This window comes from Ursus americanus, chromosome 2 (assembly GCF_024610735.1).
Source record: "Ursus americanus isolate L20-20 chromosome 2, mUrsAme1.1.p, whole genome shotgun sequence".
Taxonomy (NCBI): Eukaryota; Metazoa; Chordata; class Mammalia; order Carnivora; family Ursidae; genus Ursus; species Ursus americanus.
In genome coordinates, this window is record NC_142128.1 from 65,114,381 (window position 1) to 65,132,008 (window position 17,628).

Here is a 17,628-nt window from a genome sequence, read left to right on the forward strand (position 1 = left end):
GCGTACGGTCTCCAAGCCACTAAGATCTCAGCAGGGGATGGCTCCCGAGCCTTCCAATGCGGGACGCGGGCGAACTCTAGTTCTCCCAATCGGTGCGCGGCGCCGGCAATTCAAACTGACAGCCGGTTGGAAAGGCAGAGAGCGGAAGAGGGAGCAAAAAACGACGCGTTCGGTGACAGAGACCCCAGCGCCGACTGAGCCCCAAAAGCGATCTCTGCCCCATCCCACCAACCCCACCGCGCGCTCCGGAGCGGCCGCTCGGAGGCAGACCTAAGGGACCGGCGGGGGGCACGAGGGAGAGCTGAGGGACGGGGGACGGAGAGAAACTGCGCGAGAGCCAGCCAGCACGCTGAGGGCTGGGGGCTGCCAGGAGAGAAGTGAAGCGGAGGCTCGCGAGCGAGCAGAGCGGAGGAGGGTCCCGGGAGGACTGAGGAAAACCGGGGTTCGTCCGGGTGGGAAAAGCTAAGGGGATTTCTGGATCCTGGGAAGAGGAGAAAGATTTCCAAAGACGAGGCGTGGGTAGGGACGTTTGGCTGGCGATCTAGGGGGAGGAATTGGAGCGCTCCGAGGGAGGGGCTTAGGAGGGGAGCTTTCACGGAAAGACGCTGCTGGAGAAAGTTTAGGGAATTGCTAAGGGGGAGGGGCTGAAGAGTAGAGCCTTTTAGACACGAGGCTGGGGAGCCTACGGTAGAGAAGTTCCCCAGGTCCCTTGCAGCTCGCCGCCTCCCCACTGCAAACCTCACTCTCTTCCCCGAAAGTTAAAAGGAAAGCCACATTTGCTGCTTCGCCCTGCTCCTCCTTAATAAATATTACTTTCACCCTCCCACGGGAAAACAGAAAAGAACTCATTTCCTTCCCAGCTTAGGGCTTAGAAAAGCTCTAGACCTCGCAATTTGATTTTTAACCTGGGGGAATCAAAGTAGAAAAGGGACTGCTCTTGTCTCCTCTTTCAAAATCCCACACTGCATCCTTCCCGGGACGCCATGTCTACCAGCACTTGTAGTTTCAAGGACCGGTGCGTGTCGATCCTGTGTTGCAAATTCTGTAAACAAGTGCTCAGCTCTAGGGGAATGAAGGCTGTTTTGCTGGCTGATACTGAAATAGACCTTTTCTCTACAGACATCCCTCCTACCAAGTAAGTCATGCTAGTGGCGGGCAACGGTAGCCTTTAACTAAATGGGAAAAGTGTATGGTTTGGACCTCTGGGAGTCAACAAGGAGGTTATCATTTTGGTGTTCCAGCCACTCCCAACAGTCTGATGATCCCCTAGGAGTATAACTAAGTGGGCAGACTGTCTGGACAAAGTCTGTGGTTTAGCCAGAGTGGTCAGTCCTGATGTAATGCTTCTAGTTCAATTACAGTCATGTGACCACATCCCTTAAGTTGAATCCCTGGCGCTGTGCCCTGCCCAACCATCCTAATCTCACTGGATCAAGTCCATGACCTAGACCCTAGCCTCTAGGTAAAGTCGGGCAAGATTTTCTGTACTGGGAGAGAGAAGAGGCCACTAAGTTCTTCATTTTTATCCATAAAGTTTTAGGCCAAAAAAATATTCTTAATTTTCTGCCACTATTTGCAATTGGCAGGCTGAATCAGATCCATTGTCCATGTAAGTCAGTGTTCTTTTCTCAAAAATCTGTCTCTTAATGAGTGAGAAATAGATTTGTATGTGATGAAATACTCAGCCCTGAAACAATCCTCGTCCACTATTTCAGATGCTGTGCATTTGTTTGCATAATTAAGTGCTCTTAAATTCTGTTTTCAGACACCACCCAATTTTGTAGGTAGAGTCCTTAAGAATTTGCTACCTATTTGGAATAATAGCCATTTTATTTGACTCAAATATACCTTTTCTGACTCTAAAAGGTACTTTCTCTTTCCATAGTTGGCATATCATCCCCTTACACAATTTTCAAAATTTGGGTCTTTATCATTAGCATGAAAGAGTAATTATCCAAAATATGGGTGAACGACTATTCTTTGGACACAGAGCCAGAGGAAGCAGGCCAATAATCATAACACTTTAAAATGAACTTTGCAATGATAGAAACTTGAACATTTTAAAAATCTACTCCAAGCTATGAACTCTTCCTTTCTTGAAAACTTTTCTGAAGTAGTTTAAGTGTAGTCATGCCTAATGGCAAAGCCAACAAGCTCTCACTTACTGCAAAGATATCTGAGTTACTATTTTGAGTATCTGTGTGTGTGTGTGTGTGTGTGTGTGTGTGTGTGTGTGTGTGTTGCAGAAAGAAAAAGCACTAGACAATAAATCTAGAAACTGCTATTGCACAGGTTCTATGATTTGTTGGCTAGTGCTTTTTCTTTTTAGTAGCACATACACACATATGCACACATGCACACAAATTTAAAATATTAACCCATTCATCTTTGCAATACAATGAGGGCTCAGATATATGAATTCTTAGAGGTTAGACCAGACTCTAGAATAGAACCAGGTTTTTTCCTATTGTCTATTCTTCCTTGAAGGGGTTTGTGACAGTGATGGATTAACAAGCTAAGATGTGTATGAATTAATGAACACACAAGATTTTTTAAATGAAAGTTTTGTTGTACTTACGGTAAGCTCACAAGTACTAACTGACTCTTACAAAATATATTATTGTTCTACTTTGGAGTCTCTTGCAGCTCTTTGGGCCTACAAAATTCGTGCTAAATCACAAGCAAAAGTACACTTATGGCAAGGATATGAAAAAATTGGAACCGTTGTGTACTATTGGTAGGAACGTAAAATGGTGCTGCTGCTATAGAAAATAGCATGAAAGTTCCTAAAGAAATTGAAAATAGAATTACCATATGATCCAGGAATCCCACTTCTGGGTATATATATATATATATATATATATATATATATATGAGTGTGTGCTTATATTTATTTATATATATCCAAAAGAATTCAATGCAGGATTTAAAAGATACATTTGCACACACATGTTCTCAGCAGTATAATTCACGATAACCAAGAGATGGAAACAACACAAATGTTAAATGTTCATCAATGAATGAATAAACAAAATGCGGTATATGTATACAATATATGATTCACCCTTAAAAAGGAAGGCTATCCTGCTGCATGCTACAACATGGATGGACCTTGAGAACATTATGCTAAATGAAATCTACCAGTCACAAAAAGACAAAAACTATGTGCTTTCACTTATATGTGCTATATGAAATAGTCAGATTAATAGAAACAGAAAGAAAGTGGTGGTTGCTGAGGGCTGAGGGAAATGAGGAGGTGTTTAATGGGTATAGAGTTTCAGTTTTGCAATATGAAAATGGTCTGGAGATTCATTGCACAACAATGTGAAGACACTTAACACTTCAGAACCGTACACTTAAAAAACGGTTAAGTTAGCAAATTTTACATGATATGTGTTTTTTACAATTTTTTAAAAAGTGCCTTGACTATTTCTGCACATTTCCCTCTCCAGTGCAGTGGACTTCATTGGAAGATGCTATTTCACTGAAATCTGCAAATGTAAACTGAAGGACATCGCATGTTTAAAATGGTAATTTTGGGCAAGATTTTCTAGATAGCCCTGTGTTTGGAAGATGGATGTTAACAGCGCAGCACAGAGAAATGTTCAGTGGGCTGCATCGAGCACTGGTTATAACCCATGCAATGAGCCACTGAAAACCCATTTGTTATTTGGAGTAATTTTTAAAAAGGGTCTCGTGGCACATTTGTATATGATTTTACAATTTTTCAAAGTGCATTGACAAATATCTGCTTTCATTTTCAGAAAAAGGCAATGTAGTTTAGGAGGAACAAACGTATAGAGTTACAATCATAAAAAATCAGGTTTGAGCCCTGGCCCTTCTCTTACTCTCAATGTGATCTCCAGTAAACTCCTTAAACCTCTAAACCCCTGAACCTCTTTCCCTTTTTTAATTTATATCTTAAGAAGATTCTAACTTAAGAAGATAGAAATTTAAATATCTTTTGTATTTACTTTATAGAGTATTATGAATGTTAAAAGGCTTAATAGATTATGAATTATAACACAGATGAAAACTGTTACTATTATCTTTTAAGAGGTAGGCAGACTTGAGAATTATTAGTCCCATTTTAGAGAGAAGAAAGCTGAGATTTTTTTTTACATTTAAATGGGGTTTAGGTTATAAATTATAATCCTAATAATTCAAATTCTTATGTGCTAATGACATTTAAATTCGTTCTTTCATTCATCCAAACTATATATTCAAGTTCTATGTGCGAGTCATTGATATGGGGGCTAGAAACACAGCAATAAATAAGATAAAGTCACTGGCTTTTAGACATTATATTCTAGTGGGAAGATGGTCAGTAAGATATTTAAATAAATAAGATATTGAATAGGGTATGGCGGAGGCACCAGCTGGCTCAGTCAGTGGAGCATGGGACTCTAGATCTTGGGGTCATGAGTTGAAGTCCATGTTGGGTGTGGAGCCTACAAGAAAGAAAGAGAAAGAAAGAAAGAAAGAAAGAAAGAAAGAAAGAAAGAAAGAAAGAAAGAAAGAAAGAAAGAAAGAAAGAAAGAAAGAAAGAAAGAAAGAAGGAAGGAAGGAAGGAAGGAAGGAAGGAAGGAAGGAAGGAAGGAAAGAAAGAAAGAAAGAAAGAAAGAAAGAAAGAAAGAAAGAAAGAAAGAAAGAAAGAAAGAAAGAAAGAAATAGAAAGAAAGAAAGAAAGAAAGAAAGAAAGAAAGAAAGAAAGAAAGAAAGAAAGAAAGAAAGAAAAAGAAAAGAGAAGAGAAGAAAAGAAAAAAGGCGCCTGGGCGGCTCAGTCGATAAGCGTCTGCCTTCAGCTTGGGGTGTGGTGCCGGGGTCCTGGGATCGAGCCCCACATCAGGCTCCTCCGCTGGAAGTCTGCTTCTTCCTCTCCCACTCCCCCTGCCTGTGTTCCCTCTCTCGCTGGCTGTCTCTTTCTCTGTCAAATAAATAAATAAATAAAATCTTTAAAAAAAAAAAAAAAGGAAGGAAGGAAGGAAAAGAAAAGAGAAGAGAAGAGAGAAAAGAAAAGAGAAAAAAAGAAAAGAAAGAAAGTTTGGGGCGCCTGGCTGACTTAGTTCTAGAGCATGTGCTCCTGATCTCAGGGTTGTGAGTTCAAGCCCTGTATTGGGCATGGAGCTTTCTAAAAAAAAAAAAAAAAAAAAAAAGGATATTGAGTAGGGTGGAAAGTGCTCCAAATGAAATAATAATAATAAGTGATAGAGAATAATAGAGGTTGGGAGAGCAGATAAGAGCTCTTTGAGATAGCATGGTCAGGGACGTTTTCTCATGGGAAGGTAACATTGGAGTTGAATCCAAAAGGATAAGAAGGACCCCAAGGGAAAATGCTCTAGGCAGATGGACCAGCAAGCGCAAAGAACCCAAGGCAAGAAGAAGCTTAACATGTTCAAGGAATAAGAAGATGATGGCCAGCGTGCCTGAGACATTGTGAACAGCAAGGGAGAGTTGTATGAGTAGATCAGTCAGAATCCAGATAATCTAGAGCAGTGCTATCCAATAGAAATCTGCATATATAATTTAAAATCTCCTGAAAACAATAATAAATGAATAAATAAAATCTCTAATATCCACAATTTAGAAAGTAAACAAGAAACAAATGTAATTAGTTTAAGTTGCATATTTTATTTAACCCAGTATAACCAAAATATTGTTTGAACATGTAACCAACATAAAAAGTTAGTAATGCAATATTTTACATTCTATTTTTTATTCTTAGTCTTTAAAATCTTGTGTATGTTTTCTATTTATACACACTTCAGTTCAGTCTAGCCAGACTTCAAGTGCTCAGTAGCCACATTTTGGATAGCACAGATCAAGACCTTGTTATGAAGGGGGTTTTTATTTTGATTTTTTGCCGATGGGAAGCCGCTGAAGGGGATTTAACAGGGGAGCAAAATGGTCTGATGTGTCCCTACCAGAATGTTGGTTCCATGAGAACAAGGACTTTGTCTAGTGCTGGGTTCCCAGCACCTAGAACTGTACCTGGCACATAGGAGATGCTCAGTAAACACAAGCTGAATGAGTGAATGAATATGGATGATGATTAAAGCCATAGAATTTACTCTTGCAATATAGTCTTACAAATAACTGTCAGCCCCAGTGCAAGAACAACTTGCTTTCATTCGTTTGCTTTTCAAACAAATTATGATTAGAAGACATATTTTAGGTAGGCTGGTACCTTTTATAGTATTTTTTTTATAGGGCCTCACAAAAATGACTGACTCCCACATCTCATGGGTGGGAACAAGCTATAATAAGAATTTTTACAACCCAAGGTATAAGTAATTTGTGTTGTCATTTTTTTTTAAAGCACTAGCTAAAACATTCCCTGTATATTCACTCTATTTAATAGTGACCACCTCGGGAAAAAAATCTGTGGAAGAGTGAGGGACTTATAATCAGAGGGATAATCTTGAAGACAGTAAAAAACTTTTGCAACTTTCTCTAGAAGCTATGGATTTGCTTTATTTCTGAATTCCTTCAAAAACACCAAAACTAAAATTAGAGCAGCCAGCTTGTGTTTGGCTTACAGGGGCTCGTGCTGTCTTCCTACTCCTCCATCTGTCGAAAGTTTTAGGTGCTGGCATGGAGCTAGAACATAGAAGAACCTACCCTGCTACAGTCCTGGGGATAGCAAAAACCTTTTTACCCACAGATCTGAGTTGATTTCATGTATTGTGTCTGCACAGCACATCAGTTTGTGGGTGCTTCACAGAACACATCACGACCCTACGGCATGGCATTTAGAAGCTAGCTTAAGGAGAATGCATAAAGTAATACTAGCAAAGCAATGGAGAAGCTGTTAGTATTGTTTCACTTCACTGAAAGACCATTTTCCCGTTTGGCAGTAGCACTGTCAAATTTAACATTACCGGAGTAACTCCTATCCCAAAGGTCCTAGCAATGGAGGTTGTTAGGAGGAAATGAGGCCTTCATATGGTCTATCTATTTACTTTAACACATAAAAATGCTTATATGGCCAGTTATTAGGTGGTATCTAATTATATTTACTTTCTGTCTCAGTGGGAACATTGTAGGTTATCATGTGATCGTTCCATGTTGTTCCTGCCTTCTTTCCTGCAACAATGGACACTTCTGGATGTTTCACAGCCAGGCAGTTTATGATATTAACAGGCTGGACTCCACCGGTAAGAAACAACTGACTCAGAAATTCGCCTAACGTTGATTTGTCTATCAATACCTGAGTGAAACTCTCAATAAATCGTTTTCGGATTCCCTCTGAAACTCTCTTACCTGGGCTGAAAGAGTGAAACTTGAGTCCTTTTATTCCAAACATTAAGTTAGGGAAACTACTAGCCAAAATTTATCACCATTTCTCTTGTTGTCGTTGTATCCAAAAGCCTCAAATGTGGCTCTTCTCGGTTTTTTTAAATTAATATTTTAGTTGCTCTAAATTGTTGCCTTGATATATATTATAACTCCAGAGAATTTTGGAAGATTTTAGATTTGACGGTCAATTGTGCATGAGTGTGTGTGTGTGTGTGTGTGTAGGAAAGCAGAGAGGGGAGGCTGGGGCAGTGGGGAATTGGGAGGGAGGATGGCTAGATAACCTTTGTATTTGGTGATGTTGCTCCAAGATAAAAACAGATATTTTGACATCTATATTAATAAATTATGATGGAATTTTATTTGAGGGAAATAGTTAATACCAGTGGGTTGTACTAATTATTTAACATACATCCAATTCTTAAATGATATTTACATAATACATTTTATATATTCTGGAACCATGCGGTTTTGTTGTAGGACACATGTTTTTTCTGTCTAGTATCTATTTATACAACAGACCAGGTTGACTTTCAGTGGGATTTTTTTAGTGGAAACTAAAGTTTGCAGAACAAATTTAAAGAACTCAACAATCCAGGTTGGCACTAACACTCTCAGGTTTTTAGATGTATGTTTAAATCTTCTTCAGCACTTAAAATATATTCCTTTTCTTAGGGGTGATTTGCCTTCACAGACTAAAGATCATGAATTGAAACCTAGGTTCTCAGGGTCTTCAAACCTGCCAATTATGCTTAGGTTTTTATAGACTCTGATTTTTTTTTTAATCACCTGGCGTTCAATTGTAGCTCTCAACCCATCATTTGCGGGTCTTAATTTCAGACTCTGGGATGTTCAGAAGGCCATTTTTGAGGAAGGACTTATCTGAACTCCCCTGAGATACAGGCTCCTAACTTGGGCCTCCAGTTTTGTATTTGTGTTGATCATGGGACATATTAAAGGAAGTTTCTGCTTTGATACTATTTTTCCTGCTTCATAGAATTCAAAACACAGGGTGGAGATTTTTCCATTTTGATTTACTTTTTAATATTGGTCAATTTTTCAGAGATAAAAGCCCCGCATTCTTCCATTCGCATTGAGTCTAATCCATGAGAAACAGATGTATCACAGGATTTCCTTCCTCCCTTCTTAACAGAGCAAGGAAGGTGCTCCTTCTGTAGGATCCAATCTCATAGTTTATTTTTTCTCCTTTGAACCAATTGTTCTGAGCTACTCATGTCTCTGGGTATTCACTCCAAGAATATCAAACTTCTCCTTTGTAACCCTAATATTGTGATTTAAAGTAAGACTTTCTAGAGGCTTGGTATAAAACAGGGTTTCTCATGATGTTGGGACTGTCCTTGAATCACCTGAATCAGCAGCATCAAAGGAATACATACACAAGCTTTATGAAATTCTAGAATGTTTAGACTGGAAGGGCCCCAGGTCTATGTTCTAGGCTAGGCTTCACATGTCAACATGATTTCCTGAAACTTCCCTGAGGGTGCTTGAGAAACCTCAGTTCAGATTCTCTGGGATTGGCAAATGCCCTCAAAGGCAAACTGACTTCAGCCCTCGTTTACCTTTATGGGTTCTAACTATCCCTTTTTTGGCCTAGTAGTTCCTTATTATCCTATTAGCTCATCAATGCCATATTACCAGAAGCAGAATACCATTCATTTTTTGAGGGGAAATATTTTTTCATTATACACAGTACAAACACACACACACACAAAATTACAGAAAATAATAGGAGAGACATCTGTATCCACCCCCCAACATGAAATAGATGTTAACTTCTTGCCTGATTAGATTCTAGTATCTCAACCAAGAGAGACAGTTGACTGTTTCCACTGTTTCAACAATGCAACAGTGCACCTCCTTGTACACGTCTCCTTGAGTTCCTGTGCAAAATGGGCAGTTAGGAAGCAATGAGAGATGTGCTCTATTATATATATATGTATATATATATATACACATATATATATGTGTGTGTATATATATATATGTATATGTATATATGCCTATATATAGGCTATATACATATTTAATTCACACAACAGAATACAGAAATTAAAAGAAATGAGCTAAAGCTATACATATAGATATAGGTAAATCTCAAAAACAATAATGTTGAATGAAAAAAGCAAATTAGAAAAAATACATATAATGCCACACTATAAAAAATTTAAACACACCCAAAAAATAATATGTATCATCTGCGGTTGCATACATTCATAGTAAAGGTAGTAAAAACATGCATGGTGTCTACTACCAGTGACTAGATGCAAACCAGATCTCCAAACCCTGGCTCATTCCATTCTACCACGTGGCCACTATCTCAATGTGTGTGGAGTATCCAGAGTTTACTGAGTCCTCCCTGTGCCCACACTGACAACCGGAGAGCGTGAGATTTGCTTTCCTTGTTGGACTCCATTGGCTCTCCTAGAAGTCAATTAATAATGGTACTTTTCCTAATTTAGTACTTTCAAGTTATATGATATAGTACGTGCTCAGAACAAGCCATCTCATGATCCTCTACCGTGGGTGCGGTGTTTTACTATACACCTATGCTAGATTCTTCAGTGTGAAATCTGACTGTCCTTTCATCGTGAAGCTTTATATTGTTGTTTTCTTTATTGTATTGACAGCTACACCTGGTCCTAAAGTTCTACCTTCGTAGCCCCCAGAGTAAAACCCACCTGTTAGTTAGGATTGCAGTTCATATTATAACTGACTTCAAAACCTTGCTTTTTTTTTTTTTTAAGATTTTATTTATTTATTTAATTGACAGAGAGAGAGAGAGACAGCCAGTGAGAGAGGGAACACAAGCAGAGGGAGTGTGAGAGGAAGAAGCAGGTTCCTAGCGGAGGAGCCTGATGTGGGGCTCGGTCCCAGAACTCTGGGATCACGCCCTGAGCCGAAGGTAGACGCTTAACGACTGAGCCACCCAGGCGCCCCAAAACCTTGCTTTTTTTAACCACAAAAAAGCCACCAGCTACTTCCATGCTTATTGAGGAGTTGAGGAGACTTATTTCAAGCCTTTTCCCTGTACCCTCCAAGGAGACACTTAATCTAAGATAATCTTGCAAGATCTCAATCCTTAAAAATCATTAAAATAGATTTGGAAGTTATCAGTGTAGAGTGATTATGGCATAATATAGCTGGGGGCAGGGTTTGAGGAAATGGACTCTTGAGATCCTTTGGAGTTCGAAGATTCTAGAATTGAAGCCCTTGCTTAAAGGGCCTTAAAAAAAAAGGGAGGCCTAAAAAAATGTGTATGTCCTAGATGAATAATATTAGATAATTTTTATCTATGGTACATTCTTTAATATCTTTTTACTGTTAACACTATGGTTTCATATAAGAATGCTAACATGTAAGGTTTCATATAGCATGTTCTGAATTGTAATAGTAATCAGCACTAAGTAATTTTATGATTTTTCTTTTCAGGTGTAAACTTCCTACTTTGGGGCAACTTGCCAGAGATAGAGGAGAATATAGATGAAGACGCGTTAGATATCTCAGCAGAAGAGTGTATTCGATGAATGAGAAGGATTATGATATGTATAATATTCAGATTCTTTCCTATTTAAAATACATATTAATGGATTGACTTTTAAAGTATTAGTAAGGATTTACTACGGATATCTCTTTTTGGGGGGGAAAATGGGACATTTGTTGATTTATTTGCTATCTCAGATTCATTATCTGAATTTAATTTGAGCCATTGTAGTTCTTTTATTCTACTGATTCCTCTTCCTCTCTCCACCCCTCCACCTGGTAAAGGTGTGTTCTTAAATACAGATTGGAGAAGATTATTTCATGTGTCACTCAACTACCTTACAACCTTGGGGAATTTTTCTTACAACTAAATACTAGATACTCTTAATTTTACATTCTTGAATAAGGGGCATTCGTACATATACACACATATGACAAGCTCAACTGGGAATTAAAGTTTAACAGGAAATTTTTTTAAAAAAAAACAAGCTGTTAGGTTTCCACAGATACTGGTTATCCTGCATTACACTGGTGAAAACTCCTTAAAATGGAGCAAGACTTTGTGAATCAGCAAATAGAATAAGATCAAACTTTAAAATGTATGGAGACATTCTCTTAATTCCTCAGCGCAATGTTAGATAAATGAATTTGTCACAAAATTATCAATATATACTGTTTACCAGCATTATTTATTTATATTCTTCTAAAGTCATATCGTTATTGTGTTATGAAAGCAGATCAACTAAACCTCCACCTTTAAGTCATTCTCTTCTCTAGGACTTTCTCTGTAAATAGCAAATTTTAAAGGAGTAGTCTCAGTTCCAACCCTTAAATAGGAAAAAACTAAAGAAGTGTTTTGCTTAAGCCACTGTACATTATAAAGAGAATTTTGTTTTGTTTTGTTTTAAGCTGCATTCAGAGCCACATGGAAATAGGAAACTGGGATGGTGTTGGGTTGTGATTTTAGGTACAGCTAAAATCAGTATACCACCTTAGTAAGACCTCAGCTGTGGACATTCTGTTGATAGTGATACCAAAACAGACTGAGTTGCGGTTCTATAAATAAAGTTTTGTTGTAAAAATGACCAGCCTTCCTTTAATTTTTTACCCACTTTTCTTACCCAAAAATGGAAAAGTGTAACACACAAGAGCTAACCTTTATTGAGGGCTTACCATGTACCAGACACTGTTCTAAACCCTTTACAGGTTTAATTCACTTAGTCCACACAACAAACCCACAAGGTAGATATTATTATTCCATTTTCACTGATGACACAGGTGAGGCATAGAGAGGTTAGACAGCTTGTCCAAGGTCACGTAACTGGTCAGAGGCATGGCCAGATTCGAACACAGACAGACAGACTGACTCCAGAGCTCCTGCTCTTGCTCTTTATGCTGTACCCCATATGCACCTTCAGACATGAATCAGCTACAATTTTATTTAGCCAGGATACATGCTGGGTACCCTGAGAGGGGGCCTCCGTGACTGATTTCAAGGTTCAACAAACTCATCCTGGATCATAAGGTAGAAGTGACCTGTGGGCATCAACAGAATCCTTTGCTGTAAACCAACATCCAAGTTCAGGAAATGCTATTACTAGCACCTGGAAGATTTTTCCAAAAGGTTTTCACACTGAGTGATGATCTGCCCTGGTATGCTGTGGGTGAGTGTGGACCAAATGTGGAACAATTTGCTTTTGGATTTGGATATTTTTTTTTTCCCTTTAACCTCTCTTAAAGACTTTTTGGAACAAGGTGGCATAATGAATAAGATTAAAAAAATAAATCGATAACTACATTATATACGTCTTCAGTTAATTTGCTCAGTTAGAAAAGAAAAGTTTAATGCTAGAGGAGAGAAAGTGACAAGTTTAAAATTCGACAGTGTTCATCTGGTTTCCCTTGTGCTCATGCCTTCAAAGGGGGCTCTTTGAAGAGCAAAAGCAAGAGACGGGTGCACTGATTAAAGCAAACCCCAAATGTGATCCCATTCCAGCTGGAGAATATTTCAAATTATTCAGCTACCTTTAGCTGAGTCATGTGAAGTTCAATTCTAAGCTACAAATGAATTAATAATATTTTATCTGAAGAAATATATTCATGACACTGTTTTTTTTTGACCCTGTTTCTTAATGAAAGCAAATTACATGCAGTCTGATAAGACCCAAATCAGAATCATGTATATAGAATTAGCACATAGTTCCTGGTCCTAGCATAATTCATAGACCTTGAAAACGCATTTATGCTTTGGCCTTCATCTAATATTTCATTCAATTCAACAGATCTATCTTATGCTTGTATGGTGTGCCAAGAATTGAACAATAACGGGCTCACACTTGCCTTCATAGAGAACACAGTGAGTTGGGGAGAGGATAAACCTGTCATATCTACCTAATGCATCGGGATAAGTGATTTAACAAATACATGCTCAGAGTTCAATGACACTATAGATGAAAGAATCATTCTGAGTAGTAGGAGAGAGTGGGAGTTGAGAAAGCTATAGACAAGAAATGATACTTTCGCCAGGCTTTGAAGTACAGTTAGGGGTTTGCCAGCTGGGATGAAAGTTCTGGACAGGGAGAATAGTATAAACAAATTCACTGTAGCTTAAAAGTATCCAGCTTTATTTGGTAAATTGTTAAATAGTCCCCTAAACCTTCCAAGATATGTGATAAGAATTAATTAGGGGGCACCTGGGTGGCTCAGTCAGTTAAGCGTCGGACTCTTTTTTTTTTTTAAGATTTTATTTATTTATTTGACAGTGATAGAGACAGCCAATGAAAGAGGGAACACAAGCAGGGGGAGTGGGAGAGGAAGAAGCAGGCTCCCAGGGGAGGAGCCTGATGCGGGCCTGGATCCCAGGACCCCGGGATCACGCCCTGAGCTGAAGGCAGAGGCTTAACGACTGAGCCACCCAGGCGCCCCAAGCGTCTGACTCTTGAACTCAGCTCACGTCTTGATCTCAGGGTAGTGAGTTCAAGCCCCGTGCTGGGCTCCACACCTGGTGTGGAGCCTATTTAAAAGAAGAAGAAGAAGAAGAAGGAGAAGGAGAAGGAGAAGGAGAAGGAGAAGAAGAAGAAGAAGAAGAAGAAGAAGAAGAAGAAGAAGAAGGGAGAGGGGGAGGAAGAGGAAGGAGAAGGGGAAGAAGAATAAGAAGAGGAGGAAGAGGAGGAAGAAGAAGAAGAAGAAGAAGGAGAAGGAGAAGGAGAAGGAGAAGGAGAAGGAGAAGGAGAAGGGGAAGGGGAAGGGAGAGGGAGAGAAAGAGGAAGAGGAAGAGGAAGAAGAAGGAGAGGAAGAAGAAGAAGGAGGAGGAGGAGGAGGAGGAGGAGGAGGAGGAGGAGAAGAAGAAGAAGAAGTAATTAGCAGATGAAGCGATCAAGGAAGGTTGAGATGATGTCATGAAGAATAGTCTATGCCCTTGTTCAGTTTAGATTTACTCCAATAGCAATATGGAGTGATTAAGGTTTTGAAGCAGGAGAATAAAATGATCAGATTTAGGATGATAGCTCTGAGGGTGAAGTTCAATCAAACTTAGTTCTCCTGGTGTCCTTTCTTGGATGAAATTAACAACTCAACCTTGGAAATTATATTTATTGCCTTTACCCTAAGAACATACACAGATCATTAAGTTCCCTGAAGTTCTTGACTTTCATGGAACATCTGGTCTGCAGTGGGGCACTGCCTCTTTTTTCCCTCTTCCATCCTGTCATTCCTGAAGTTCAAGGGAGGGACAGTGAGTCATCAGCTGACCCACTATGGCTTTTTTTTTGCTCCTTTATCTTTTTCCTCATGTCAGTTTCTCAACCTCAAACTTGGGTTCTGTTGAGGGATCTTGGGTGGGGTCTGATCTTAAAGCCATAATATTTTAAATAATTCCTGTCTCTGAAGACCAGGTCTTTAAATATTACTAATCGAGGGAGAGTACCCTACAAAGAATTGCTCTTTTGACCTCTGAGTCACACATGGCTGATAAAGAATAATCTATATTGTTTTTCTTTGGTGAGGAGGAAGTGACCTCTACAAATCATGATGTATGAAAGAACTAACTAATTAGAACATAAGTGGAGAGTGGGGAAAGTGGGAGAGGATATGGCTCAAATAGTCCTGCTTCAGTGGTAAATTATTCGATGAAGGCTTTCCCTATTTTAACATTCATGCTTATAAAAGGAAATAGTTTCCTTTTCTGCTTTTTTTTTTTTTTACTTTCAAAGCAGCCTAAACCATAGTTTCTTTCTTGCCTGGTATTGAGCATATGCCAAATCTACCCTAAACTGCACAGATGGAAAAAATTAGTCTATGTCTCTGTGGTACCTCTGGGGTTGAATATTTTTAGTACTTACATCTTTAGCTAAAGAGTCTTTCTTCCAAGACTCTCATAGAATCATTTTATTGTCATCCAATGGGTAAACTTACTGAGATAAAAATTAATAATATCATGTGTTTGTATATCCCTTTATAATTTATTGCAAGCATTCACATACACCTTAATGTAATCCTCAGAATAACCTTGGGAATTATTCCCATTTTACAAATTAAGAAAGAAAATCTTAGTCTTAACACCCACAGAGCTAAAAGAATTTCAACTTGAGGGGCACCTGGGTGGTTCAGTTGGTTAAGCGTCTGCCTTTTGGCTCAGGTCATGATCCCAGGGTCCTGGGATCGAGCCCCACATGGGGCTCCCTGCTCAGTGTGGAGTCTGCTTCTTCCTCTCCTTTTGCCCCTCCCCCCTGGTTGAGCCCCCCCCACCTCAAATAAATAAAAAATCTTAAAAAAATTTTTTTAAATAAAAATTAAATTTTAAAAATTTAAACTTGAATGTGGGTCTTCTAATCTTAGTTTAGGGTTCTTTCCTCCCTCCCTAGCTTATTCTAAACCCAAGGTCCATTTTTCCCTCACTAGCTCTAAAACGTAGGACAAATTCTTTTTGTCTTTCAGCCTCAAAGCCTAGCTATTGTCATTAATTAATCCATCCACCTAATATTTATTGAGTTCCTACTGTGGGAAAATCAGAAGCTGAGGACACAGAACTAAGTAAGACAAAGCTCCGGCTCTCCTGTGATGCTAACATTCCTTTGAGGAGGACGAAGAAAGTGAGGTAACATTTATTGAGGGTTTTCTACACACCAGGCACTGTTCCAAGGGCTTGGGACATGTAACAACCCTAAGAAGTAAATCCTATTACTCTACTCACCACACAGTTCAGGAAACTGACGTACAGAGAGGCTAAGGAACTGGCCCAATGTCACACAGCTAATAACTGACACCACTCTAAGACGTGAAGGGCCCATGAGCTTAATGACCATGTTTCCTCTCTGGTCTTTAATGTTGTTGTCTTCCATCCAAAAAGTCGAGTTTTCCATTAGCAAGCTTCCTGTATACAACTTTCCCTATTAGACTTTAGTTGTTTTTTTTTTTTCTTTTAATTAAGATGGTGGCAACTGCATCTCCCATCTCAGTAAGGGTGACTTGGTGTGCCTGTACATAAGAATGCTAGTCTTATACACTCTGGAAAAAGGAAAAACTTAGGCAAAACTCAATTTCCAGCTTTGCTGCACTTCTTTCTGGAAATGAAGTCTTTTTCACCAATTCAGATTTTTATCTTAGAAGCAACAAATGTTTACTAAACTGTATATACCTGTTCTTTAAACTTGTTGTATGTCTCAAATATTTCATAATAAAAAAGTGAATTAAATGACCACCCTTTGCAAATGGTTCCGGTTTCAGCCTTATAAGCTCGTATTTAAAATCTATTTAGAGGGAATTTCAGAAGCAGCCTTGTCTCCGATGAGCACTACTGAACGTCATAATGAGATTATGTGTTTATTTTGAGGACAGCAAAAACAGGTATTAAATCCATATTTGAGTTTTGCCTTAACTTGTGTATAGAGTGGGATGACAAATAACAAAAGATTAATTGGATCTGCCAAATATGGGCCCCATAGAACTTTGCCCACCACAATCTATCTCCACACCTCTATTCACACAACCCACTTCCTCTGGAAAAGGGCCCATGGTAAAAGAAGGTATATGGGAATGATTCACTTGGGGAAAGCTGTACCCAGAATATCAAAACAGTTTGCTTTCTGTCTCTACATCCTTGCCATAGTTTTTCTACCCAAAGGAATCACCTGCTATTATGGCTGTGACACCTGACAGGCTTTCTGCATATGGCAGGAGATTGCTCATGTGTGGGCGGATTTTCAGACTGTTCAGTGGTATTTTTTTAAAAAAAGGTTTTTCAGAAGAAATATTCTCAGAGACTGGAACACTGCGTTGTCTTATTGAAATCACTCTGTAGCCTTGCTCACAAATACCTTAAAACATTGAGCTACAGATGGAATTCAGTAGAAGACACACCGAGCTAATTTCCTTTGCATGATGTTACCCAGAGAAATCAAGCTGTCAGTATCCTGAAGAACAGCCCTCAGAGAGAGATGGCCAAAGCCATGAGAAGCAGGAAACATAGAAGAGCTTGCCCTTCACGAACTCCATCCCATCCTTCCAAATTCATCTTTTTTAATGAAAATTTATTACAAAAAAAGGGGGGCTCAGTGTGTCTGATTCAAGATGGTTCTACAGTAACGGTAAGGTGGGCATGTATTAGGCTGAAAAACGTCTTGAATTCTATTTTTATTTTACCTTTACTTTCATTTGTTTATTTTAGAGAGAGACAGCGCATGCGCACGCATGTGCGAGTTGGGGGTGGGGCAGAGGGAGAGAATCTTCAACCGGGACTCTATCTCATAACCGTGAGATCATGATCTGAGCCAAAATCAAGAGTCTGCGCTTAACCAACTGAACCACCCAGGTGCCCCAAAAAGTCTTGAATTC

At 39.1% G+C, this 17,628-nt stretch overlaps 1 protein-coding gene across 2 annotated transcripts; it reads left to right on the plus strand.

Moving 5' to 3' along the window:
• The first annotated feature begins 129 nt into the window (after window positions 1-129).
• Window positions 130-11,835, plus strand: RUMY1 (regulator of UNG2 and MKLN1 interacting yippee protein 1). 2 transcript variants are annotated; one of them, XM_045787503.2, is made up of 4 exons: window positions 130-1,135; window positions 3,453-3,530; window positions 7,033-7,157; window positions 10,747-11,833. In XM_045787503.2, exons 1-4 carry the CDS (start codon window positions 984-986, stop codon window positions 10,839-10,841), a joined length of 450 nt encoding a protein of 149 aa, XP_045643459.1. In that variant the 5' UTR covers window positions 130-983; the 3' UTR covers window positions 10,842-11,833. The 2 variants fall into 2 exon arrangements, with proteins under 2 accessions (XP_045643459.1, XP_045643460.1); XM_045787504.2 differs by lacking the exon at window positions 7,033-7,157 and having other exon boundaries at window positions 10,747-11,835.
• The last annotated feature ends 5,793 nt before the right edge of the window (window positions 11,836-17,628 follow it).

Coding starts and splice junctions, on each gene's coding strand:
- RUMY1 (XM_045787503.2), top strand. CDS start 984: ATGTCTACCAGCACTTGTAGTTTCAAGGACCGGTGCGTGTCGATCCTG. Junction 1,136..3,452: donor ACAGACATCCCTCCTACCAA/GTAAGTCATGCT, acceptor TTCCCTCTCCAG/TGCAGTGGACTTCATTGGAA. Junction 7,158..10,746: donor TAACAGGCTGGACTCCACCG/GTAAGAAACAAC, acceptor TTTTCTTTTCAG/GTGTAAACTTCCTACTTTGG.